At 38.7% G+C, this 27,700-nt stretch overlaps 1 protein-coding gene across 2 annotated transcripts in view; it reads right to left on the bottom strand.

The window, feature by feature from the left end:
• The window catches only part of rasgrf2b (Ras protein-specific guanine nucleotide-releasing factor 2b), a 67,253-nt gene that overhangs the window by 2,952 nt on the left and 36,601 nt on the right, over positions 1-27,700 (bottom strand). Inside the window, exons 8-25 of one of the 2 annotated variants that reach the window (XM_053481685.1) lie at positions 27,088-27,197; positions 26,810-26,928; positions 23,781-23,941; positions 22,451-22,517; positions 21,663-21,799; positions 21,157-21,239; positions 20,591-20,839; positions 17,973-18,065; positions 16,619-17,016; positions 14,468-14,593; positions 13,194-13,283; positions 12,314-12,420; positions 4,914-5,026; positions 4,213-4,273; positions 2,146-2,249; positions 1,744-1,828; positions 1,441-1,638; positions 1,234-1,313 (exon numbers count right to left, since the gene is read on the bottom strand). In XM_053481685.1, the coding sequence (XP_053337660.1) occupies positions 1,234-1,313; positions 1,441-1,638; positions 1,744-1,828; positions 2,146-2,249; positions 4,213-4,273; positions 4,914-5,026; positions 12,314-12,420; positions 13,194-13,283; positions 14,468-14,593; positions 16,619-17,016; positions 17,973-18,065; positions 20,591-20,839; positions 21,157-21,239; positions 21,663-21,799; positions 22,451-22,517; positions 23,781-23,941; positions 26,810-26,928; positions 27,088-27,197 (2,381 nt within the window). The remainder of the gene's footprint in view (positions 1-1,233; positions 1,314-1,440; positions 1,639-1,743; positions 1,829-2,145; positions 2,250-4,212; positions 4,274-4,913; positions 5,027-12,313; positions 12,421-13,193; positions 13,284-14,467; positions 14,594-16,618; positions 17,017-17,972; positions 18,066-20,590; positions 20,840-21,156; positions 21,240-21,662; positions 21,800-22,450; positions 22,518-23,780; positions 23,942-26,809; positions 26,929-27,087; positions 27,198-27,700) is intronic. The other variant, XM_053481686.1, reaches the window with a different exon arrangement.

The raw sequence follows: 27,700 nt of genomic DNA, 5'->3' as shown, positions 1-27,700 counted from the left end.
TACCAGCTAGTCAAGTAAGCAGTAGTTAGCAATTTAACCTTAGTCATATTCTCTTGGAGAAAAAAACAAAAAAAACAAGGAGCTGGTCAGGTTGCAAAGAAACAGAAACGTGCACATTAATAGAATGTAATATAACGGGAGCCCCCAGATCACGTGCATGTTTTTAGCACATGCATTTAATGCATGTCATACTGGTGGAATGATTGGGCTGCTTCCCCACTGGGAATCGTGTACTACTGTATTACCTTTCTAAAAAATCGTAACGACGGTTTCCCCAAAATTCCTGTTTTTTACCCCCACAAAACCTATATCAAAATGTTCAGCTGAGTCTCTGGAGCACTATGGAACCTTGGCACAAAATGCAACATTTTTAATTTATGAGTATTCGTCTGGGACCTGCACTGAACCCCCCTTGCTCTCCAGACTTTTGGATTGGTCAGAAAACAAGTCACGTCACGTCGAATGGCAAAAAAATTTCTACTGCTTTGAAAAATTGTTGATCAAAAATTAGTAACCCCTTCTAACTCCCTTCTCAAACTCACTCTGAATTATTTTCATTAAAAAAATAATTGGGATGCTACAGTGCAGAGGCAGTGAATCAGCACTATCTCAGTCTCTCTGGCAAATACTCCCTCAACTTTGCAACCCCCCCCCCACTGTATATCAAAATCTATATCAAAACCTTCAGCCAGGTCTCCTTAGAGCTAAAGAATTTTAATAAAATAGGGCTAGCACTAACGACTCCCAAGAAAAACACATAAGAAGCAGGACAGTGACTTTTCTCTTAATGTATATGCGAGATATAAAAGCCATGCAGCCACAGCCATTGCTACAACAACTGGAATAAACCACACCCCCTTACTGCATGCACACACACAAACACACACACACACACACACACACACACACACACACACATAATAGGTAAATAAAAATGAGAAAATTAGGCCTAAAAAGTGTAACCCTTTTTATTATTATTATTATTATTATTATTATTATTATTATTTTGTGGCAGTAGTAATAGTAGTATTAGTAATAGTAATCAGATTATGTGGAGTATTTGCCATCCAAGTCTCTTTTTAAACTGTTACTATAGAAACAGCTAACATATTCCTACAAGCGCATTAACATAATCGTGGGATAGAATTACATCTGGCACTATAATCAGAGCTGCTATTATTAAAAATAAATCGACACCGTCCAATCCGTCAGAGGATGTTATCAGAATCTCACTTTTTCAAGGTTTCCCTCAGGTTTTTAAATCGTCCCTCTGATGACACCGTCTTCTGGAGTTTCTCCATGAGTGCTCTCGTCTGTCCACAGAGACAAAAAAAAAGGAGTCACAAAGTAAATCCAGCTCGTCTCAGCCAGACACAGGATTAACGACACTTAATCTGTAATCTGTAAACTGAAAATGTTGAAACGCCAGCAGCCCCTGACCTGTTTGCTGATTTTAGCCCAGGTTTTTTTCAGCCTGTAGATGGCACTACGGTTCAGGGCAGAGGTGATCTCCAGGACACCGTTGTAATTGTTGAGACAGCGGCAAATATCAGCTACGGCCACCCACTTCTCTATGGAGCTCGACCTGGAGCCTACATCCGTGTGGCTCATAATCTGTGAGGCTACCAGGTTACTCATCTATACACACACACACACACAGTGAGAAAAAGCAACATGGCATAAGAATACACACAATAATGCTTATTAAATGTTTACTAAAAATCCAATGTTTTATTGCCCCACATCATTGAAATGTTGACTGGTCTTCATGATGTAAGGAGTTCTTTCATTCTTGTCCATCTTCATCCAGCCTTGACCAAGAAACTCCCTGAGTGAAGGCACAAGAAAGTCGTAGGCAGCAATAAAGACAGCAGAACAAACAGAAGTCTATAGAGGAATGCTTTTAAGCTGTATTGATTTAGTCATTTGTTACATCATTAAATGAGGAAGTACAGTACAGTTTATTCTACTTAACATACATTTGAGCATGAAAATGGTCAAACTGGCAACCCGAAATTCGGGACTTGCAAACCAAGTTGCTGATTTTATAGTGCATTGCCAGTAATGATAGAGTTATCTATTGCTGCCCACCTAAACTTAATACAAAATGTCTGACAGCCCAAATGTACACTATATAATACGTACTCATAAGGGATGCTTCGAAAAATTATGTGGTCGAGAAGTGTAATCTGTTCAGCTATCTCCATCGCTGACAGGGATTCAAAGCACTCTGCCTTTGGGCATTCAGCCTGGAAAAGAAAAAAAAACAAAACACACACTTCAAAATCTACTTAAAAAAAGGCCCGTGCCCTTCCTAAGGTACGGAGTTCCAAGTACATGTCCCAAAATTTTTTTTAATGGAATGTCAAATCTAGTTTAAACCATTTCTTGGTTACATTTACCTTCTACCAAATTGATGTATATGTATAGAGTATGTATATCGTATCGGCTACCAGGTAGGTACCAGTCATGTGAACTTTAACCTTATGAAGATTAAGGTTAACCATACTGCATGTATCATGAAATGTGTTGTGAATGAAGGTGCTACACCTATTGTTATATACAGAAGACTCTTAGCCAAAGTAAAACATATGAATGGTGAAAACATTTTAAAGAAGGCTGTACATCCATGACTGATGATCCCAGGTGAGATGGCTCTGGCAACCCAACAACAGCGTGGCTCAAACCTGGATCCTCAGATCACTAATCCAACAATCCTTGAAGCCTTAGCCGCCTGAGCCACCACTCACACAACAATTCATGAACAAGAACTGCCGAATACAGGAACTCAGCTGGGAGTTACTGCCGCATCCCACATATAGTCCCGACCTCGCTACAAGAAATTTCTACATTTTTGCCATTAAAGGAGTTCCTGGAAGGCCAGTGTTTCAGAAGTACAGTAAAGCAGGCAGTCTAATCATGGCATACTGGGAAAACCTTTTGCATTGATGGTATCCAAGCACTAGTAAAATGCTGGGTTAAGTGCAGTAATCTAGCAGGGAATTACATAGAGAAATACATTTTACATTTTAGCAGAAAAAAAAACAATAAATTATCAAATGACATCATGTAAAAAAAAAAAAAATGCCCCTGTCTCAGCTTGTGATTCTGTATTATCTAATTTCTGTGACATGACACGTGTATTCAGAATAAAATTTATCTTTAATTATTTAAAAAAGAATGTAATTAAAATTAACATAAAGTATAACCTGTATGAAAGACCATGTCAATTAAAATTTTAGACAATTTATTTTAAAGGGCTTTTGATTAGTAAAATGCAATTTCGCACAAATTAAGACTTTTTAAAGTTTTTTTACATATTAATGTTTTTTTTTTTAATTAACGGTAATTTTGGGAGATCTTCATTTCTATAATAATCCATCTCTGGGTTTCTCCTAAGCTATGCATAACAGAATTCTTATTAACAGATGAATATAATGCAAGCAACACATAAGCATGCGCGCACACACACACACACACACACACACACACACACACACACACACACACACACACACAGTCTTAACAATACATTCTGGGTTTGTAATTAGCCAGCCTTGTTTGCCAAAGCCAGGACACAGTGAGCACGTATAAATGCTTTAAGAAGTGCACTGTGTTTCGCAGTGTTGCATTAATGCCATATGAATGATGAATGATAATCATTTTGTTTTGATAACTCTGGGACGAGTAAGAAAAGGAAACTGTTGCATAATTCTGGGAAAATATAAACATGTAGTGGTAACTGATGTGATTACATAACACACATGTACCACATATACAGAGTCACAGCTATTAAGATGTACAAGGGAGCTTAGCTAGAAGGCAGGGAAATGTGGTAGTGAATAAACTGCTTTCAAAATGATAGAACAGTGAGGGAATAAGTGCACAGTGCTTCTGTAAGCTTTCCCAAAGGAGAGCTCAGTGTTTGCTCTGAGGACAGAAGAAAGCAAGAGCAACAGGCTGTGTGTCGCTGTTTACAGCCATAAGTACAGCCCTGTTGCCTGGTGAGACACGCTGTTGCAGGTTCTAAATCAGTCCTCGAGCCTGATGTTGTTTCATAGTGTGTACCACAGGATGAATAAAAGCTTGGTTATTCCATCAGTTCTTCTCTCTCAGAATTAGAGAGTTAAGCTATTTTGACTTTCATAGGATTTAATTTTTAACAGCCAATTAAAAACAAAAACACATTAAATAATGCAGATAAATGCTCACCATTTGCAGAATGTCTTCTATCTTCAGCTGAGCGTCGTCCTGATCATCTTGCGAAAGAGCACTATGGAAAGAAAAAAAAAATCAGTTTATTATCAGTATGATAATACCGCTCCTAACTAAACCGCTCCAACTAATAGTGGTGGTATCAATGGTGTATGACTCATACAGTGTGAACGGTTAAACAATGCCTGATGAATGAGCTTGATCAGCGTGTCCAAGGTCACGAAGACCGTCAAAAAATCGAATTGGACGTCATGCGGAGTGATCAGTGTCACAATCCAATATACATATGAGTTAGAAGGGTCAGTCTGCACTATATTCAGACTGGTGTGGTTGCTTGGTAACCACACTCACATGCTGTAGGCTTAAGGCATTAAGTAACCAAGCTGTATCATGTGTTTGAATTGATCAGCGCACTACTGTATCAGTGAGAGAGAAAAAAGACACAGGTGATGGAAACAGCACTGACCGAACAATGGCTTAACCCTTAAGTTTGAATGAAAACCCCATAAACAGTTTCGGATTGAAGTGACTTATAGCATAATGGTCGTCTAGACAGATAGAAAGAGAGAAAGAGGTGATACAACAAGTGTAAGCATGGATTAAAAGACAACAAAACATAAACATAATAAAATGTGACTAATAATCTGTAAAATAAAATATGCAAAAGACACTATATAGACAAGCACATAGGCACCCACTTCAATATGTTTGCAGTGGCTTTCCTCTCTTGAGGGAGCAGATCAGGATCTCTCAGCACCTCTTCCAGAAGGCTCATCACACCCATCTTCAACTCTCTGTTCAGCTCAAAGTCCTGTATGACCACAAGGATGATTGTTCACCGTTGTTCAGAGAAACCCTACTAGATAAAAATGTTAAAACACACTGCCTGCCCATGTGTGCATGAAGTTTTTATGTTCCACCTGTGCTTGGTGGGTTTCCTCAGGATATTCCGGTTTCCTCCCACAGTCCAGACATGCACATTACACTAATTGGTGTTCCCAAACTGCCTGCAGTGTGTGTGTGTGTGTGAGGGTGTATGTGTGCCCTGCGATAGAGTGAAACCCTGTCCAGGGTGTTTCTCACCATGTGGCCTACTGTAAGTCTCCTGGAATAGGCTCCAGGCCCCTGCATCCCTGTACAGGATAAAGCGGTATAGAGGATGAGTGAGCGAGTGGAATAAGGTCCAACTTAATATTAAAAATCTGGAAGGATAGCATCGTCATCTTTGTAGAGGAAAATCTGGTTGGAATGACGATTGGAAAACACTTAAATGCTTGGTGAAGAAGCATTGCACAGATACAGGTAATAGTGATAGTAAGAGCATTTCCACACCCACAATGTGATGAGAACTAAACTAAAGATTAAATAAACTAAAGAACTGAAATCTGATAAGTCCAGATTGCATCTAATGCAACCCATATGCACTGTGTCATGTGATGTGTTCAAAAGAAACGTAAAAAAAAAAAAAAAAAAAACATCAGGTTTTTAGTTCCTTTCAGTCAAGCAGAGGTGTAATATTTGTTTAAACACCGGTGCACAATATGATGCAATATTTGCACGTTCGCACATGCACTGTTACTAGAACACCCATAACACCTACATAATTTTTCATTGTTGTTACCTAATAATCCATTCCAAATAGAATAAAAAGATGTTTTGTTGCCTCATTTTTCTTAGTTTACATATGTAAGTAAAAATTAAAAAGATCAGACACCATGTGTGTATTTTTTTTTCAATTATAATGGATCATAATTGAGTCATTACAATTAAAAAAGCAGCACATTATATAAGTGACTTTTTAGAGAGAAAAAATAGAAGCTAATGGATTTTGCATACAAAGTCCTCAGAAAAACTGTGCGTGGTTCTGCAGGATGCTCAATAAAAAGTAGGTTTTTTTCTTATAAAACTGCACAAATTGTAACCTGACGTTAAAGGGTCCTAGAAGCATTGTCATACCGAATACTGACTTTGTTTAATTATTTTTTTTGTTTACTGTGCTTTATACCTATTTTTAAGGCATCCTTGCTCTACTAACTTCTGCACACGGCTGTATGAGCAAAAAGATTGGATTTGGACCACATTGGCTGGCAGTGTGAACATTATTATTATAGTCCTCCTACCCCCACCATAATCTATGCTCATGAGCCTCTACAGCAGTTTTTCTTTTATGTTTTCCAGTTAAATAGCCAGATGACAATAGCAAAAATGTAAAATATTGACACTAATATATTTTAAGCTTGCTCATCAAGTTATACGTGCAAAAAAATTAGGATTCATCTCTTTCCTTCCTCAAGTGGAAACGTCAGAGTGGAGTCACATGAACCTTTTTAAAGCCTTTCCATCCTTCTCTATGTTTGTGGAAATGGTCATCAGAGATTACACCCCCCAGCCGTATGGCTCTACGGTTAAATTATTGATGTACACCAGTTGGCCAGAATGGTCACATGAATTACACTGGGACAACTTTTACATCCACAAAATAATTGACCAGGACCTGACCAAAAGGTCACTCGAATTGCAACCATAAATCAGTTCACACTTGGATGCAGACTCTATGCATTGCGTTCCTGCGTGCTTGGTATGACAAATAAACAATGCAAGAGTCTTTTATGAACAGATCAGTGTTTGGAGTGTGCAGCAGAGGACTGCCATAATTTGCTATTTGTTAGTGATATATTTTGGGGCTTATTGAGGGGTCACTGGCACTTCATATCGCCCATACTGCCTAACAACAAAATCAAACTGTAATTGTCATAATTTGTCACTATTTTGGTATCTACAGTGAAGACACTGAAGCTTCTTGGTCTTTGGGATGCTGTTTGTTCTCTAAAAAAAGCTTTGAAGCTGTTTAGGAACATGTGCATTCCAATGTATGAAGGCCACTGTGTGCTGAGAAAACTGAATATAAACTGTATATATTTTTTAAATAACTGAACAGTGTGTAAACACAACACAGTGAACAACACAAGAATTCACCCTTAAAGTTCGATCCTGAGCTGAGCGGTGTGTTCCATACAGAGTTTCACTTGTTTTTCCCTTGTGTCTGAAGGAGTTGTCTATGAGTTTTTGTTCTATGCTTTGTGTTTGAGTATATGGAAGTGGTTGTGCATGGTGCCCTGTCATAGACTGGCACCCATCCACTGTGTAGTCCCACCTCATTTCCATTGTTCCTGGGAACTGCTCTGCTTTTCTGTCTATAATATGCAAAATTCACGGTTCTATGCATAGCTCAGTTTTGAAGTCATGTCTCGCTATGTTTTTGGTACAGTGAAGTGAAAAAATACATGAAATGTCTTTTCAATATTAATTTAACTTTTAAACAAACTAGTAAACAGGGAAAAAAATATTTATAATATGTTTATGTAATTAAGTGCTATGTAGTTAGCCATTATTGGACTATTTGGTACTGGTACTATTTGGCACTGGTACTATTATTGCACAACTCAGTGAACCTTCCATCTTACATATCCCCAAATACTCCCGAGTTCTTTCCCCCATTTTAGAGGCTAATGTCAAATCAACATGACTGTGTACATTATCACAAATAAACAAAGCAAAACTGTACACTGATCAGCCATAACATCAATATCACCTAAACCTAAAAACACTACGAACACCAACTATACACTGGCAAACTCTTAACATGATCATGGGTACCCAAGACACACGCATGCCATAGGGGACTCAAGGCCTGTCTCTCCAGTCTGATCCCATAGAAAAGCCAATGAAGCGCAAATCCTGATAAACAGGCAATCCTGACCATGACAGAAAGGCACGAGACCCCAGGACCCTAAAGGAAAACTGATTGGTGTATAGACTGGTGTATATGAGGATTTGAGGACTCACTACCAAGTAAAGCCATCTATGCAGCATCCCCCTTCTCTGGCTGAGAGATGAGGTGTAAGCCAGAAAATCACAGCATTATCCAGTCATTCATTAAGTTTGAAAACCAATAAGTGGTTGCCTGCCACGTTAATCCCTACTGATTCGAACTTCAGCAACAGAAACATCCAGTTTAAAAAAAAAAAAAAAGTCTCATTTCACCGGGCTCCTATATGACACTATAGCGCTCTCTCTTTAGCTGCACTGAAGGGACGACTGCGCAGAAAGACAGCCACGATCAGCAGCAAATGGGCTCGGTTGATAATTAATAGCGTGGATCTCTTCGCCTCTTGTGTCACTTTCTGCCACTGCAGGTCTACAATTATCCTTATTACAGCTCTGCACAGGCACGACTGATACTACTCAGTGTGGCCACTGCTGCTATCTCATAAGAGGTTCCCTTCTAGGGTTTTAGATTAATAGGTTTGTGGGTAGTATTAAAAGCCTGCTTTGTCTCTTTCCAAGACAAATTTATGTGTGTCAGGGAAATAGACTAAATTGACCTGAGCTTTTGCTCAGAAAATTGCAAGTCCATCTAGAGGAGACCTTTCAACACGCTCTTTAAAGCCCCGCTCACTTTAAACGTCTCTTTCCTCCCCCTCTCTTCACTCTGAGCCGCACCGTTCACCTACTCCACTGGAAAGGTCAGTTTTAACAAGGGTTCTCCAGATCAGTTCACCACACCCGCCTTGGCATAATTCAACAAAAGGGTACAACAGATCAATGCAATTAGTCTGCAGTGTGTCTCCAAAATGATTGGAGGGCTTGAAAAAAAAAAAAACAAATTGACCAAAAAGAGACTGTTTACTCGTTTGTGTGGCACTAATTACCAAAGAGGATCATAAGGGCGATTTGGCTCGGTAAAAGCTGTGAACATTAGCGCTTTAATATCCCACAGATGGAGACATGTGAGACAGGGTGGCAGGCAGCGCAAAGTTTATGAGGAAGCAATGCCCAAGAAGATTACAGATCAATTGGATGGTGATGACTGGCTCCAGGATAACAACACACACACACCCCTACACATACACAAAAAAAAAAAAAAAAACTAACCCAAAATAAAGCACTCGTGCCATCCAAAAAGGCTAATTTCCTATTCAGTCTATTAACCACTCAGAAGATTTAAAATAAGATAAACAGCATTAGCTAACAGTCCATTCAATTGCAATGCAGGGAATTTATTGTCGCATTCGAGAAACACTTAATGTTAAAGCAAAGATTTAATCTCAGATACAATTCTCTGTTTTCGTTTAAAAAGAAAGCAAAATGACTTTTTTTTTTTTTACCCACACTGCAACTCTCTCTACATGTAAGCTGTATGGAAGCTTAAGAGCACAGATTGACAATCCACATTCATCACTTGGTAGCACGCTGACTGCACACACGTGATGAGATAATATCCTCAGCGAGAAAGCAAAGGACAGACCCAATAAAGACAGACAGGCATGATCACTTGTCCGCAGGGGAAAATAGAGTTTAGATAGCTAGATTTTTGTGGCTTAGTCAATAAAACAATGACCTTTACTGCTTTTATTGAATATGTACTTATCAGAGGTGAAGTGCACTGAATACTGATTTACACGTTGACACGTCATGTGCTCATCCTTAGAATGTTGGTCCTTTTGTCATAGCTACAATATCAAGAAATAAATGCTTTCCTGCTGGTGTTTAATTAAGCACTGTACAGGGTGATTGGTTTTGTTTGCGATAATACTGTAGTATAGAAACTAAAGGAATTGAGCTCAGCTTAAAGCCTGGGGTATGTCCGTGTGTTTATAGCAAAGCAAAACTATTTTAAAGAGAGCAAAATAGCACCAATATCTATATTAATCTGAAAGATAGAGGGACTTGAGGGAATAAACATACTTCAAATGTCAAAGTGTAACATTCTGTATGACTTGGACATGCCTGGATGAAATTACATGGCTGACTGCAAAGCAATTTTTTTCATGATAATGGGAAACTGAGGACTTCTGGGACATCACCGACCACCGTCCTACTTTGCATATGTCTTTAAAATTGAAAACTGATGTCTGAACTGTTCAGAGTCAGAGATGGATCAGACACGGATTACCAGCCATGCATACTGTACAGGAACCATGGCCAATAGATCTGATAGAAAGGATTGCAAGGTTTAACTGGAAGATGATATAATGAATGTGAAATCACAAAATCTGAAATGAATCTGTAAGATGTTATTGGTATGCGGAAACTTGTAACCACTAAGCAGTCATTTGGGGTCTTACTGTTTTTAAATGGTGTTAGAAAAACTCCCATGCTACGAGTGATCCTGACCCCCTCTACCCTCTGGACCTGTCTGACTCATCCTGGTGCCCCACTTCAGGTTAGAGTTCTTTTACATGGCTGCTGCTGCTGAGGAGGACCAATGTTATCTGTTTGGGAAGGTGTTTGGTGACCATAAAGATGGACTTGGACTGGGCTGGCAGTTTTTCTGTGTTTTCTTGCGACTCTAGTCATATAATAGTTGTAGAACTCAAATTACCACGTCCAGTTTTGTACCCGAGCCTCCATCAGTGAAAGTGGACCTTAAAAAACTTTTCCATTATATATTATAATATATATTATAATATTCAATCTATTATATTTAACCTTATCGCACACATATATAGCAGGGATTGATTCATGGTTACATTATGTAGTATTACCCAAATGAGGATGGGTTCCCTTTCAAGTCTGGTTCCTCTTCATGTTTCTACCTAATATCATCTCAGGGAGTTTTTCCTTGCCACCCTCACTCTCAGTTTTCTCATCAAGAACAAACCCGATGACTTTTTTTCTAATTTATATCAATAATTAGCTTTTTCTGTAAACCCGCTTTGTGACCATGTGCATTGTTAAATCTGCTATATAAATAAAACTTCATTGAATTCAATTCAATTCAGTTGATTTAACGAAAATTAGGGGCAAATTAAAAATGAACACTGCACTAAGAGGGGCCAAAGAGGATTTAACATGCTGTCACTGCTGGTCATTAAATCCAAGCCTGATGAAGAGCTGTACTTAATTTGTGAGAAGAAAAGCCTAAGGCAAGACTGCCTTCATTGTATCGCCAAGATTACTCAAAAACTCATAATGGATGTGTAATCTAGTAGCACATCATATTTTATTTTGCAAGGCTTTGTCATTAGGATGCTGCCCAGGGGGTCCAGGACATGCTAATCCATCCCTGGTGTCTTAATTATTGCCATGAACTAATCACTAGTGGTTAAGCGTTAAAAATTTAATGTTGCCAACATTCAGTCACAATAGGCGCTTATATAGACCCTTGTATCGGGGGCCTATTATGCAAGATTCACAGTTAAATCATTTTTAGACATTCGGATGGGTCTCCATTGTGCGTTTACACACAAACAACATGAGAAAAACAATAATAACAATCCATTTCTTTGCATTAGCCAGGGTTTAAACAAGCCAATTAGTTTGTTTTATTGTGACATCATATAAGAAGATCCCCTCCCCCGGCTTGTCTGCTGTTCTCTTATGGGAGAGATGGTGGCTCAGCAGTAGCTCATTTACACAGACTTTAGAACGGCACATTTGGAAGAAGAATGAAATAAAAGGATCTTGAGGTTTGGAAAAAAAAAGGATTTCTGAGAGGTAATTTAGCTGAAGCATAAATATACACACATTGTGGGACCCCGAAGACCAGTGTTAACTTATTAAATAAAAAGTGAAATATGGAACCTTTAATGCAAATGGACTTTTACAACCTTTTAAAGTTGAAACCCCTGCTGGAACTCCACCTAAGATCCACTTTACCAAAAATATCAGCATAGGCATAGTATTAGGTTTAGCTGACTTAATTCTACATTTTAATTGGGTGTTACATTAAAAATGTTATCTACACTACATAAGAATGCTGTGCTGTCAAATTTTTATGCTGTCAATGTTCCCATTTTTCTAAATCCATGTCAGTTGATTTTAGTGACACAGAAATCATCAAAGAGTTAAAAACCCTTGATCTTGTCTTGTTTACAAAAACTTTTCATAATAAGGATAAGTTGTGAAACAATTGCTTCCACTGTTGCTGTAGTGTCCCTACTGCTTCATATACAGTAGACATAAAGGTTGCAACCTGGATATCAGACTGTGATTTTACCCTACAAAGCTCAGATATCATTACAGTGCTCTCTTAGGTGTGGACTAGAGAGAGGTAAAGAGAGAGAGGTGTGTGTACTGATCACAATAAGCAAACCTGGGAGTGTTTGGAGACCCAGTGACGCAGGACGTTCAGAACACGGTTAGTGGCTGCTCTTCGGATGATAAAATCTTTATCGCACATTCTCTCCGAGTTGTTGAAGACTGAAAAAAAAGGTTACTAGTTACTTTTTAAAACTGTAGGTTTAATAAGTTGCAAGTTTGAAGGCTCAAATGTTGAACTGTAGAATTAATCTGGACTAAGCTGGACAGAATTAAGTGTACAAGTCCACTGTTTGCTCCATCACAAGATAAAAAGTGCACATCATTAAAGAAAGAATTTTTTGGAAGTTAAGATTTGTGACCTTATCGTTTATACAGATTTATCCTGATTTGAATCCTCCATAGGGCACGAGACAGGGTACATCCATCAGAACATGCAAACTCTATGCACACACACACCCAGAGGCTGGAACCGAATCCAGACCCTCGAGGTACAAAGCAACAGCACTAACCACTAAGCAACTGTGCTGCCGCTCTCTATTGAAAATTGCAAAAATTGATTCACCATTATAGCATAGTAAAACTATTTTAAGCATCCCAGCTGAAGGGGAACAAACCCATGCTGCTTCAGTATACAAGAGACTATAGAATGCAGAATCAGCACAGAGCAATAGTTTCGTGTTTCTTGTTATTGTTCTTTTCCTTGTTATGTAATATGACATTATGTAATAACACATTGAACATATTGACCTTATATGTGCCACTGGGATCATCTTTGGTCAGTTGGACAAGTAATAATCTTAAAAGTTTAAACTGTTATGTGAATAAATGTACAGTTTTTTTAACAACATAAAAATTACCCCTATGGTCTCTTTCATGTTTTAAAAATAACGTATTGTTGTGCTGTTGTGCTGTTGCTGGTGATGTGTGTGTACCTGGAGGGCTGCTGTGGCCAGCTGCGGCTGTTGCGATAGCGAAAGCTGAGGCTGGAGACACTGAACAACGGGAGTTCTCTGCTGCTGGCACTATGGAGAGAAAACATACATATAGGTACAGAAAAAAATGCCAGTGCCATAATGAAGACAAGGTACATGTTGGAGGAATAGGTCAGTGGGGTAATACACCAACACAAAGTCTCTTTGACTGTGGCAAAATTTATCAGACTGTCATTGTTCAGTTATGTCATGAACACAGTTGTAATTGCCAACTGTGTACATAATTACGGAATCAATGGTATCTTGGGAAATTCTCTTCTCTAGGTTTAGCAGGTGTTCTGTACAGCTAAGTGACCCTATGGAAATGGCTTGATGTGAACATTTCATCATATGATGTAATATATTATAGGCCAAATGGGGAAATTAAGTGCATGCAAAATATCACGCTTTATTAGATAAGCATAAGTGAAGTAACAGAGTTACTCATACAGAGTCAGACAAAAAATGTACAGACACTTTAGGAAAAGAAAAATAGTATGATGTATATTATATTAATATAATATTAATAACATTATCATTATATTATCATAAATACTGTATTAATATATTACTATACATATAGCAAAAAAAAATTAAACATTGAATAAATATCTAAAATACATTTAATAAAACATAAACTAATGATTTTTTTGTCTACTGAACATCAAAAATCCAGATAATAAACAATATTGGTAGATATGAGGAAGGGGCCAGGCCTTCTAGGGTATGAGTTAATATCAGAAAGGTCAGTAATTCTGTTCCTGATACAGTACTTGGTAACTAAACGGAACTTATTAATGATGGGTCACTTTGAGCAGTAATTTTAGTGTGACTGAAATAAAAAAGTGCTTTTAATTTTTAAAAGTAATTTTAGTGCTCCAGAAAAATGGCCAATGAAACCAGACAAGCTAAAGACCCAGGTAATACCAAGAAGAAACATAGATCCCTGCATGGCAAACAAAAACTAAATGCAGGTACAGTATAGGCTGAGAGATATAGAAGAAGGGTTAGCTAATTGGACCTGTCACTGTAATATATCATAACAAATTTTTGTAGAATCAAGAAAATCTCAAAAAAGTTTCAACATGTCAAGCTTGCTGTTGTCCCATAGACACTTGCACATACTGTACTGTAAACTGTCTCACGTCCTGTTATAAACTCATGGTATTTTAGACAAATGACTGCACTTCTTCACATATTTGACCACACACAAAGAAAATGCAGTGCTAGAGTACCTCCAGGACCTCTGAAGCGCATGTGTCGTGGTGTAGATGGGGATCTGCAGGGGGAGAGATCACCAGCTTCACTGCCTTGTGGAGACTCTGGGATGAACTTATCCATTGATGCTGATTCCAGGACAGCTGGTGGCAAAAGGAAACCTCTGTAAACTCTCATAATAGCATGACACACACACACACACACACACACACACACACACACACACACACACACACACACACACACACAGAGAGTACTGCAAACCAATTACATTGTGTAATAAATTTGTCAACATACTGTCTTTGTGACAGTCGCAGAGTTAATTGTAGGTTAATTGGATTTTTACAATAAAACAATGTGAAATGAAGATCATGGTTTAAAACTGCAATAGCACAATTTTCATGAAAATCTCTTAAAACAGGAGCCTCCTGTGGCTTGTGTACTGCGTGTGACCATGTGAAGTTCTTTTGATATTGCCCCTCTACCATTTATACTTCAGTGTGTTTAAATAAAGCTGTTACAGTGACATCTCACCACACACTACAAAAAGCTAGACATCAAGTATGAAAAGTCTTTTTTTTTTTCCGGAAAAACTGAACCAGCTCTACTAAAGATTTACTCAAGACATTTACTGCGCTAAACTGGTTCATCAGGATCCTTTTCCACACCCTGATACGCACAAAACCAATTTTCCCACTTCCATTTCCACAGGTAACAAAACACACAATCAGAACACAGTTGACAGGAAACTACAGATTATTGCATGGTTTCTCGGCAGCTAAGAAAAACTCCATGAACCGGGAAATGAGGATGGTACTGTACTGTAGATCAGCCAGACCACCTGTGAATTCTCAGATGTTGTGCAAAACCCTTGCCTTAGTGCTAATGGTGTGCAATAACACCCGCCATCCTTTCGTAGGCGAGTAGAAACAAAGGATACAGCAGAATCACAGGCCTATTATTGCGATTTGTAAAGCAAAAATTGAAAGCTGTAAGCTGGGCTGAGTTTGGGAACTCCACGGGAGGCTGCATGAGGAGTTGAAATGGTCCCGTCTGTCAGGAAAAACAAACTCAGGGAACAATTATCAGCCTCCACGCCATATCAATATGCTGAAAAAGCTGAGAACTAGAGGACATGAAATTTCCACTTGTGTAATAAAGGACAAATGGCTGATACACCATACTGAACTTTTATAACCAGCGGGCAACAGAAAAGCCTTAATGCTGCGTACTTTGTTAACCAAACAGCTCAGGAAATTCTGTTTTGCATTAGGAAAGCAGAGCGCTTAGACATTACTCGCTCCTGTGGTTTACAAGGAGCTGTTGATATATCTAAAGGAAAATGTTGTTTTAAGGATTTGGCCTTAAGACTGAACACGTTCATTTAGAAAAAGCTATTAATGATGCAGGATTCCGTATCACATAAAAGGAACCAAGCTTCAGGGAAAAGAAAAACATTAAATTAGCAACTTGGCATCACTCGTAGCTTCAAAAGTGCTTCGCTTTCTCTGATGAGAAGATGTTTAGATCATATTTTAGCTAAAGGGAGGACCCTTCGCTTTTAAAGAAAAGAAAGGTGCCAGAAAAGGTTCTTAGAAAAATCATTCTTGGTTCCCTAAGGGGCCGTTTTGGTTCCATCAAGAACTTTCCAGTCCATAGTACTTTACCCATTTAATGGTGCTGCAACAACAAACATAATAATCATTTTCCACTACTGAAGTGCTTCCACAAATTGTTTCCACATTTATGGGAGGAAATTACTTGGAAACATAGGTGAGATTAGATTAAGTACACTAGAATGAGGTGCGGTTGGGGATCTTTAATAAATCCCAGACACATTATGATATAATGCATGATAAGCTTCCTGTTATACTGTATATTTCACACAGATCCTTTATCAGTAGAAATAACCAACTGGCTGACATACAGTAATTTACAAGAAATGCATTTCGTCGTCTTGTGTGCTTTTATGGATTGAAACGTCCAGTTTATAGAAGCTAATACTTGTTTATTATAGCAATATTTCTGGTGAACCCATTAACGATTCTGATGGTTCTCGTAAATATCTGATAAGGCGTGTTATTCACTTGAGGTTATCCTAAAATACAGACCTTCTATCATCTGACCATATCCTTTCCACTGAACAAGTAACAAAGAGGCAATCGTACCCCTCCGGATGCTGCGACGCAGTTTTCCAGACAGTGCGTCAATGCGTGGTGTGTCTGTGCTCTCATCATTGGCGCCAGGACTCTGCTCAGGTGAAGGATCCTGAGGAGACTTGATACAAGAGGGAGGAGGCGAAGTGCAGGGGTTCGACGAAGTGGGGCTGCTGGCAGCCGAGGAGGACATATGGTTGGACAGGTCAAGTGCGACCACCCTGGAGCTGAGTGGAGAGTTGAGGGAGAGCTTACGGGCCCGTACAGGAGAGGTGGTGCGTGAGGGGATGGACAGAGGAGGAGGCGAAGAGAACTTCCTGCACAGGCGTGGAGATCTCTCGTTGGGATGCTCACTGCCCGTACTGCTGGAGCGGTTATTCTGGTTGGTGGCGAAGAAAAGCTCCAGGGACCTGAGTTTGGGAGAACATACTGTATGTGAGAATGTGAGTATACTTCCTGACAAATTTTCCAGTAGAGGGGAAACATTTATGCACTTTCGACTAGAGAACAGAGAGAACAAAGATGAAAGATGGATGAGGTGCGGTTGAGTTGACACAATGTGTTATTTAAAAAAAAACAAAAAACAATAGGACTGGGTAAAACTAAATAAATAAGGATTATGGGGGTGAAAAACAAGAAGACTGTCTTCCAGAGATAGATTAAGTGAAAACACTTTTAGTGAAAAATGATCATCGATTGTGTGATTTAGCTTTGGTTAGAAAAATGCCCTTGCTAAGGAGTTTACTTTGGGGGTTATTTTATGAAAGTAATAAAATCGCAATCAAGCACACATGATTGGAGTTACAGTATAGGCCATAAGATGATGCTAAGCGCAGGCTTCAGATTAGAGAGAAAAAGCAACCAGTGGCCATATGAAAAAGATTATCTAAGATGAGTAAATTAGCATATGAAGCAATAATTGACAATTGCTGATTTGTTAATAGTCTTCAGAGCACATTTCTTGTTTCAAGTGAAACATGATGATATTGTGCAACTTTCATGAGAGTCCGTGTATGCTTTGATCTCCAGCTGTGCCCTTACAACTTTCTCAATCAGTGTTCTCGCAAACTTTCGCAATTACCACTGTACCAGGTTTAAAGTGCACAAATATCAAAAACATTAACTTATTAACTTGATTACAGCTGGAATCATCATAAGCATTTTTCTATCTATATTTGGTATTGTAAGTTATAGGATATTGTAATATTAAGAGTAAGCTACAGGGGAATACATTTGGGAATCATGGAGGCCAATAGTGATTGTTGTTCCTATCCTGAAATTTCCTTAGCCATAATAGAGAGAGAGAGAGAGAGAGAGAGAGAGAGAGAGAGAGAGAGAGAGAAAGAGGTGCTATATGATATGTTACTTTGATTGGTCCATGACTAGCTTCCTCATCTTGATGCTGTAATCAGAAGAGAATGATGTGATGGACAACCGATCAAATGAAGGATACTGGATCCTGTGTGACATCAGATTATGGAGCACAATGAGGAACATGAAACATAGCAACAAATACTGAACAGATGACAATAGCATACCAACAATTCATCTTTAAAGTATGCAAGTATAATTTTATACAAATTACAGCAATTAGCAGAATTATATATCCTTTATTGGTTCTCCGTACAACCATGCAAAAATCATAAACTAAGAATTTTATATTGCATAATTACTCATCTTTGTAATGATAAGAAATTGTTAAGACTGGCAAAGGTTCTGAGAATTTAAAGATGTATATATGGGTCTATGTGTAATGATGTGTAAATTGATTTATAGGCCACAAGTGATTTATTTATTCATATTTGTTAGTGATTAAATATGTAAGTTGGCGTAGAAATAGTGTAAAATATCATACTTATATTTATGCGAGATTATATCTATTTATGTCATGAACTTGACTTTAAATGATAATCGAAACTGTCAGGCCAGTAGTACAAATTATGTGCTACTATATCGCACACCATAGACAAAGTAATGATTCAGTTCTTTGTTTAGTTCAAGTCAGTTTAGAATTTTAAGTCTTTTGTTAATAAGATTACTGACAAAAAAGTCTCAGCCTCTAGGGTTTTAGCAAATAAAATATTATAATATACTGACTTTTTGGTAGCAATTTAATTTAATATTCACTTAATTAACATTGTTTAACTTTTATTAAGTTATTTTTACGTTTCAATTTGATCAATTTGTCACTCAATTTAAATACATTACTGTATATTTATATAATGTATTATAATTTAATGCATTAATTCACATATAATTATTTATCCACTTTGGGGTTCAAGGTTTTTTTTTTTTAAACTAGTACAGTTTTTATTGTCTATTGTCTGTCTGTCTTTTGGTTGCCGTCGTCACCACAGCAGACAATCCCATTCGCACACAACTTGGCACAGGTTATACGGCAGTTTTTTCCTTCCTGACGTAACCTCTTATCCTACAGCGGTACCTCAGCATTTAAATTAATTTCGTGCAGGAGGTGACTTCTTAAGGCAAATCTTTTTAATGTGAAACACATTTTTATATAAAAATTTGTAGATCTACTACTAAAATACTACTAGAAATCTACTACTCAGCCCACAATGTCCTATCACCTAATACAGTTCATAATTATAATTAAGAGAACTTTCTGCCAATCAGTCTTTCTCCATTGCTGTGGAGGAATTTTGTCCCACTCTTCTTTGCAGAATTGTTTTATTTCAGCCACACTGAAGGGTTTTTTGTCCTGCTGCATAACCCAAGTGCATTTCAGCTTGAACTCATGAACTGATGGCCAGACATTCTCCTTTAGGATTTTCTGGTAGAGTGCAGAATTCATGGTTCCATCAATTATGTTGATCCAGGTCCTAAAGTTGCAAAGCAACCCCAGAACATCACACTGGTTATTAGTTTTACTCCAGATGTAAAGGGGACCGCACCATTCAAAAAGTTCAACTTTTGTCTCACCATCCACAGAATATTTGCCCAAAAGTCTGAGGGATATTCAAGATGTTTGTTAGCCAATGTGAAACGAGTCTTTTTGTTCTTTTTGGTCAGCACTGGCTCTTACTGTATCTTGGAACTCTTTCATGGATGCTATTTTAGCCCAGTCTTGTAGTTATTGTTGAATCATGAACACTGACCTTAACTGAGGCAAGTGAGGCCTAAAATTCTTTAGATGTTGTTCTGGGTTCTTTAATAAGCTCCTGGATGAGCCGTCGTTGTGCTCTTGAAGTGATTTTGATAGGCCGGCCACTCCTGGGAAGGTTCACCACTGTTCCAAGTTTTCTCCATTTGTGGATAATGGCTTTCACAGTGGTTTGATGGACTCCCAAAGCCTTGGAAATGGCTTTGTAACCTTTTCTGATACTTGTCAATTGCTTCTTTCTTTATATTCTTTAGGATGGGCAATTAGTTTTTCTAACCTAGGGCAACCAGTACTGTAGGTTTGGACAACTTTCCCCTAATAAATGAATAAACCTCACTTATAAAACGTCATTTTGTATTTACTTGGGTTATCTTTGTGCAGTATTAAAATTAGTTTGATGATCTGAACCAAAGATGTGCTTAATATGCAAAAAGAAAAAAATGCTTGTTTTCACTGCACTGTAAGAGTATTGGTACATTTCACTGTGTGTATTATTCTGCCTGTCTGATCCTAGCAGTAGTTTGAAAGATTAAATGTGTTACTACACTTACTACAGGCTATCAGTCAGTCTGTACGTTGCATGGCAACACACATCGCTTTATCCAACTAAGTTTTTTGAACATCACGCCTATGGCCAAATAACAAACATCCTGACATTCAGTACAATATTATTAATATGATATACCAGCTGTACCAGCCTAGCGTTTCAGGTTTTCAACATCACAATATACATTCGATCCATAACTGATCTGAATCAATCAGTATGTTTTTACTTCCTATTCTTAATTATAATTAAACTCCAGTTACAAAAGCAGTCTGGATCTTCTGCTTACACAAGCCAGGCTGCTGTCAGTCTAAATCACCTGACTGGGATGGAGGTGAAGGGCTTCTTATAGATGTCAGCCAGCTTGTCCATGACCACAGCGGCAGAGGTAAAGATGCGGTACGTGTGCAGGAAGGTATTAAGGAAGTCGATGGAAAGGAAGCGCAGGTCTGTCAGCCTCTCCAGCAGCCGTTCCACGCTGGCGTATCGGATCTGGGGAACCTTGCAGGAGTTGAGCGTCTTGCTGAAGCAAATGTCAACATCGTCTTTATGGAGACGCGCATCAGATCTGATGAGGATCATACAGCAAAGCAGCCTTATGAGCCAAAGCCACTACTAGGAAAGGCAATGAAATGGGGGAAATGTGGTGTTGGACTGGAAACAATTTTTATGAGCAGGGGGGGCGGGGCACCCAAAAAACATTTTTACCAACAACCAACATTCATAAAACACACACACAACAAATAATGATGGGCGAAACGTAAGTATACAGAAACACGACAAAGGCCAGGTGCCTAAAAGCAGGCAGCGTGTACTGTACGGACATATACACAAATACAGAGACATATAGCATGTACAGGAATGAAAGTGTACATTGTGCCTTACTTTATCATGTGCGGCACAGTGACTTTGGAGTTCTCTTCAAACACACTGGTCATCAGGCCATTACAGCGAATGTTATCAATACACTGCACATCAAACAAAATGTAGAAAAAATTAAAACTTTATACTTTGTACTACACTGGATTGAAGTCATGACATGGAAAAATAACTTGATGTTTAATAAAATTTACGCAGTGGCAGAGAACAACATAGTGGAACCCGATGGGCTCATCAAATCTCTCTAAGAAGTCATCTCTCTACAGTTCAAATGAACATAATACTTTTACGTTTTATTCTGAGGATCAGGTTTGTCCACAGGGAAAACAGTAGTTTACTGATCGACATTATGGCTTTCTAAAGCTAAAGGTTACTTTGTTAAAATCTTACAAATAGATTATTTAAAATATATCTTTTAAAACATTGTCTAACCCTTATATAAGTTCATAAGCGCTGAACAGACCAGCAAATATAACTGGTTAAGTATCAAATTTTCCAATCAGCTTTTCTACCTGGCTGATGTCGCTGGTCCAGGCTGCTTTCTCCTGCCGTGATGGAGCCAGAAGCACCACTGTAAATGCTGGGGCGTCTGCAGGTTCCACCACTATCTTAAAGTCCAGATGGCCAAACACCTGGCCTGAGGTCTTAGCTGGGAGTCAAAAACACAACATCAGTCATTCAGTCAAACAAAGAATTTTTGCATTTTAAAGCCATTTGTGTAAATTCTTTATTACATAAATTGCATGAATCTCTCATATAGGCAGATGTTATACTAATACATATTTGAAGCTTGTATACTAATTTAGGTCAAATAAGCCATTGTGGCATAGAGCATAAGCTTATGCTCTACTCAGGCATCAAGATTTATTTTACTGTTATTTGTAGTCATACAATAACAATAAAGTCTCTTTATCTTATCTATATTTCAGTAACTTTTACTTTATGAATCTCCAAATGAAAACCATCTGCATATCTTTGCCAACGTACTGGACAAATTATGGCATCCACCTAATGGAGCCTATGGGATTATTCTCATTAACTATGACAAGAGGATCACTGGATGGGCATGAAGCATTCAGATGGGCATCCCAGCCCGACCTTCAGATGAGCTAATGGATCTGCATGATGATGGCATTGATCCATATGACATTTACAAGAGCTAGTTCGGGCTCCATCTTTAGACCTGCTTTTGGCAGTTAATTAACCTGTGACAAAATATGGAATGCATTAGCAGCTTTGTGTCATCAAGGCATGTGGGTCTGAGGAGGACCAGAGGTAATGGACCGAGAGGAGGACTCACAGTCTTCATCATTGGCGTCAGGCTCCTCAATGAGGGTGCACTCGATCAGCGACAGCACACCACCTTGCTGAAATGATTACAGCATTAAATATACATAGTATTATTATCAACATGTATGTATGCAGCTGTCAGTAGAGCTAGATCAGTAAGAATCAGTATTCCAGGTAAAAAGTCGTACTAGTAAAAATATTTCTTAATTTTTATATATGGCATATACTGGGGTTGGACAATGAAACTGAAACGCCGGTTTTAGACCACATAATTCATTAGTAAGGTGTAGGGCCTCCTTTTGCGGCCAGTACAGCATCAATTCATCCTGGGAATGACAGATACAAGTCCTGCACAATTGTCAGAGGGATTGTCAGAGCCATTCTTCTTGCAGACAATCTGGGTGGTACGCTTTTTTGGGGCTTCTCCACACCGTAAAAATATGGCATATATATATATATAATTTCCCAATCATGTGTTTTTTATGACTTTGTTATTTTCTTGTAAACAAAAATGAAAATAGTTTAAACTTAGCTCCTATGTACAATAAACAAACATATAATAACAAATTCTATGCTGTTACAACATCACGTGAAACTGACACTCTGACAGATCTAAAAATGTCCTGTGAAGAAAAACACAATGAAAACCGACTGTGTAACCACCATTTGTTTCCAGGATGTAAACCAGGGAAACACATAAAAGCACAATTACAGAACAACTAACATAACAAATAACAACCTCTTGTGTGCGATCACTGCTTCAGAGGTCAGCGGGGCTTATCATTGTAAATGTTCCAGCAATTTAAAAAGAGCTTTGCCCCAAAAAGGCCCGAAGACATTTCTTTTCTACACTGTAACTGCCATCTCTTTTCCCTCCAGTCGTAATAATCACATCTTAGAATTCACGACTTAAGCTGAAACAGCAGAATTGCCAGTTGCGTGGTATTTAAATTGGAAATGGAGAAAAGGAGTGTGCTGTGTGCAGAGGCTGTGTGTGCTGTTCAAAGAGAGAGAAAGACAGAGTGTGGGCTGGAGAAAGAAAAAAACATGTATGGCGAGGCTTGTCATATGTGTTTTCCATCACTGACAGGGGAATCAGAATAGTCGAGTATGCTGCTACATTTTAGACAGACTTGTTTAACGCTTAAGTAAGGTTTATAATCTCATAACTGACCCTTCATTCACATAAACCCAAACAGACAGACAGAATGCTTTCACATTTCCATCTGGACAGCTGTTTAAGTTTACATAACTATTGATCCTGTACATGAAAGAGGAGAGCCCCACTGAGCGCGTGTGTGTGTGTGTGTGTGTACAGTATGCGTGTGTGCTCGACTCACTTTGAGCAGGTGCAGCTTGCCCCCTGAGCTACGGGTACAGATGAGGAAATGCTTGGTGAACAGGAAGCACTGCCTGTCTCCTTCTTTCTTCAGGGAGAGAGAGCCTAGTCGCACCTTGCTGAGCTTCCCCCTCTCCACCGAGGGTAGCTGGATCAAAGAACCTGAGACAGAATAGGAGAGAGAGAGTTAGAGAGGATGAGGAAATAAAGAAAAATGGATGCTCAGTCAAACACAAAGCAGAGAAAACAATCTGACCTCTGCATTTGAGTGTAAGCCCTATAAAGAACAAATTGTTTTACTATGAAGTTGTATTTTATTAATCAGGGAACCTTAGTGATTTACATCAACCTTTCCAATCCGTAAAACACTCTGGCTCAGACCAGGCTCGGACCTCTGCTTGTTGGACCTGTGATCATGAGTGATGGCTAGTTAGTTTCATCATCCAAAGTAATAATGTTAGACAGACTTGCCTTGATTTCTTTTCAGGCTTTTTTTTTTTTGCTGCTGCAAAATTTTCAGAATACTTTGTCACATCTGTTTCAGCTTAACATCCCTTACCTAGCAAGCATTACGCTTTCTTTTCGCCTGAAATGTTTACGTGACGGCGACAAACTACGGAACTGGATTCATCTCGTCAGTCAACGTCCAAGTCATCGTTTTTAAACTGTCACATACATACATATGCTGAAAATGAATGAATTAAAGGGTGGGTGTATTAAAAGCAGAAACAGGAAAATCCTGTCTATCCCTTGAAATTCACACCAAGCTCATAACACTGAACAGTACACATAACACCTAATAGTAAAACCATGATATTTTCCAACAGCACAATCGTGTGGCAGCTTGGGATCGCTTGGTGAAATTTTGACAGTTTCCATTATATAGTGCAGAAACCTGCAGGTCTTTCTGACATAAAATATGTTTCTCTTTTGGATGTCTTTCAATCAGACATAACAATGAAGCATGTTAAAGTCTGGGTATTACCAAAAGTGAAAAAAAAAAAAAAAAAAAGAAAATAGCGTGTAAACATTCCACTCTGACTACAATGAACAGTACCTGTCACCCATCTAGTCCACCTCAGGGCTTGACATGACTCCCAATCCTTATTTTCATAATGAGTGCACCTGTTATTAATTATGCATATTTATGTGTTTCTAATTCTGGGTTCCTGATTTCCAAAAACTCTTTCAGGAATATCATGTCTTAATATCGACTGTGGATGTTTTGAATCCCTCTATAAACCTTAATGACCTTAATTTGTGGATTACCCTCACCACAGAGCACTCTGAGAGTGTGCCACTCTCTGGCCTTGACCGCATGCTCTGATCTGTGTCAAGGCATGACATTTATATGACTATATTTTAAACAAAACAAAATACTAGTAAAAACTACTTTGCCGGTCATTATAATCTGTCAGTCTTTTGACCTTGTTTGAAGAGGAGTAGAGGTCACTGTGTCGATGAGGTCTCAGCTGTGGGTGATGGTGGAGCCTTTAGACTGTCACTTGCTAAAATAATGGTCAGGAAGGTAACAGATCAGTGGTCCTCTCACAGTAAGTGAGTTACGATAAAGGAAGATGAAATGAGTTCACAAGGTCTGAAAAAGCTTGCCATGCTCTGAGAGCATGCACCGACCATTACCCGAGCACAGGCTTGGTTCTGAATCTGACTTATAATTAGTAACATGTCTGCTCTGACTGTGATTATGTGCTGTAGAATGATTTATGGATGAGGATGATCCTAATGGTGATGGACCATGACCATATGCTTGTGAGAGAGCCAGCGAGTGCATATTTGGAGCCATGGAGATGCGCGAGATGAGTTGTTGTGATTGGTTGTCCTGAAAGGCCCCTTTCGTGACAGGCTTCTGGTGTGAATTATGCAAACTCATATTTCAAAATACTGCATCCACCTTTGAGAAATCCTGCAAAACAATGTTCTGTTCTGGTGAGTGATCATGGTCAGTATTTATTTCAGAGCACTCACAGTAAAAGAGAGAATTTTTTTTTAATTATAATAAGAAAATATAAACTGAACCTGTAAAATTGGGGCCAATGTGTAACAGTTCTTCAGGCTACTCTTGAATGGGTGAGTAGTGTATATTATACCACTCACTTACTCACTCACTCACTCATCATCTATACCACTTTATTCTGTATTCAGGGAAGCGAGGGGCCTGGAGCCTATCCCAGGAGGCTTAGGGCACGAGGCGGGATACACCCTGGACAGGGTGCCAGTTCCATCGCAGAGCACACACGCACTACAGGCAATTTGGGAACACCAATTAGCAGTCTTTGGACTGTGGGAGGAAACCGGAGAAGCCAGAGGAAACCCACCAAGCACGGGGAGAGCATGCAAACTCCATGCACACAGAGACGGGAATCGAGCCTGGCCGGGAATCGAACCCGGACCCTGAAGGCGCAAGGCGACAGTGCTAACCACTTCAGCACCATCCTGCCTATATTATACCATTTATTTGTAAAACATTCATATGTGATATTCATTAAAATCATATTAGTTGTTCATTAGTCAAAAAATAAATGGTACATTCATTAAAGATCAGAATGTGTACATAGGAACTCTGTATAAATACATACAGTATAAAAAAATTCAATACGTAAACCCTGATTAATTGGCATCACCAGATTTTGATCCTCCCAGGTGCTTTCTTGTTGCTAAATTATAATGTTGTAGATGAAAGTGAAAATAACTTACATTTTTGCTTACATCTTCGGTAAATTACATTGTTATTACTGTTTTTGCAAACGGGGTGTGGTTGATCGATTTACTGTGCAACTACGCATCTGATGTATTTCATGTTTAAGATTTACTTCTAGGAGTAACTCCTACTCATCACACACAGCTGTTCAGAGAACCTTTTTAAGCTTATGTTTACTCCCAGATTTTCAGAAGATTTTTTCGAGCTTGCACAGGACCTTTACACATACCGTACAGGACTAGCATTTATCTGAGCCTGTGAAGTATGTCAGGCTGGGTTACAGTGGGGTATCGGTGGTGAACGGTCCTCACCTTGCCTCACAAACGTCTGACTCGTGTCGAGGAGGATGTCGCAACCTTCCACAATCATGCGCTCGATAGCCAGGTTCTTGCGGATGTTCTCTGTGTCACTCACCTCATCATGCATCACTCTGAACACAGACACAAAGGTGTTACCATTCCAAATTCTTTCGGACCGTGAACATGATTCACACAGACAGCTTATCAATAAAAAGATTCAAAACTCAGCTTCTCCTCGGCATTCATGCCAGTGACTGGATGGGGAATTTTCAATGTCTGTAAGACATTACCTGGAAAGTTCTTCAAGCTTGGACTTGGCAAACTCCAGACTCTTCCGCTCTACATGCTCATGCGGTGTATGAGCCAAGAGTTCATGTAGAGTTATAATATAGCGCGGAATCTGTAGAACAACAATTTGAAAAGAATAAGTCAGTTTTAAATGAGTGTTGCTGTAAAGAGCAACAAGGATGACTAATACACTGCCTGTCCAAAAAAAAAAAAAAAAAAAAAAAAAGAAGTCACTGTTTGGAATTAAATAAAGAAGTACTTAAGAGCCTGCAGTGATTAATATGTTTCAGCTGGTAATAATTATTTTAAATGTGGCTTATGCAGTGAGTGCTGTAGCTTCTCATTTTATTAAACAACCGTGTCGCAAGACGCATCTTAAGTAAAAGATGTTATGGTGTTTTAAAAAAGGTCAAATTATGGGCATGAATCCAGCAAACAAAGGACTGATGACTATTACTGGAGGAAATGTATAATGCATTATTAAAAACCGGAAGGATAGTGGTGACCCATCAACTTCGCACAAGAAATGCAGTTTAAAAAAAAAATCAGGAATGACCTTCATTAGAGATTACTTAAACACCTGGGGAAGTTACATCATAAAAAAAATCCACATCA

The sequence above is a fragment of the Clarias gariepinus genome, chromosome 21 (assembly GCF_024256425.1).
Source record: "Clarias gariepinus isolate MV-2021 ecotype Netherlands chromosome 21, CGAR_prim_01v2, whole genome shotgun sequence".
Classification (NCBI taxonomy): domain Eukaryota; kingdom Metazoa; phylum Chordata; class Actinopteri; order Siluriformes; family Clariidae; genus Clarias; species Clarias gariepinus.
The sequence above is the reverse complement of the archived record's forward strand: the minus strand, read 5'-3'. Positions and strand labels throughout refer to the sequence as shown.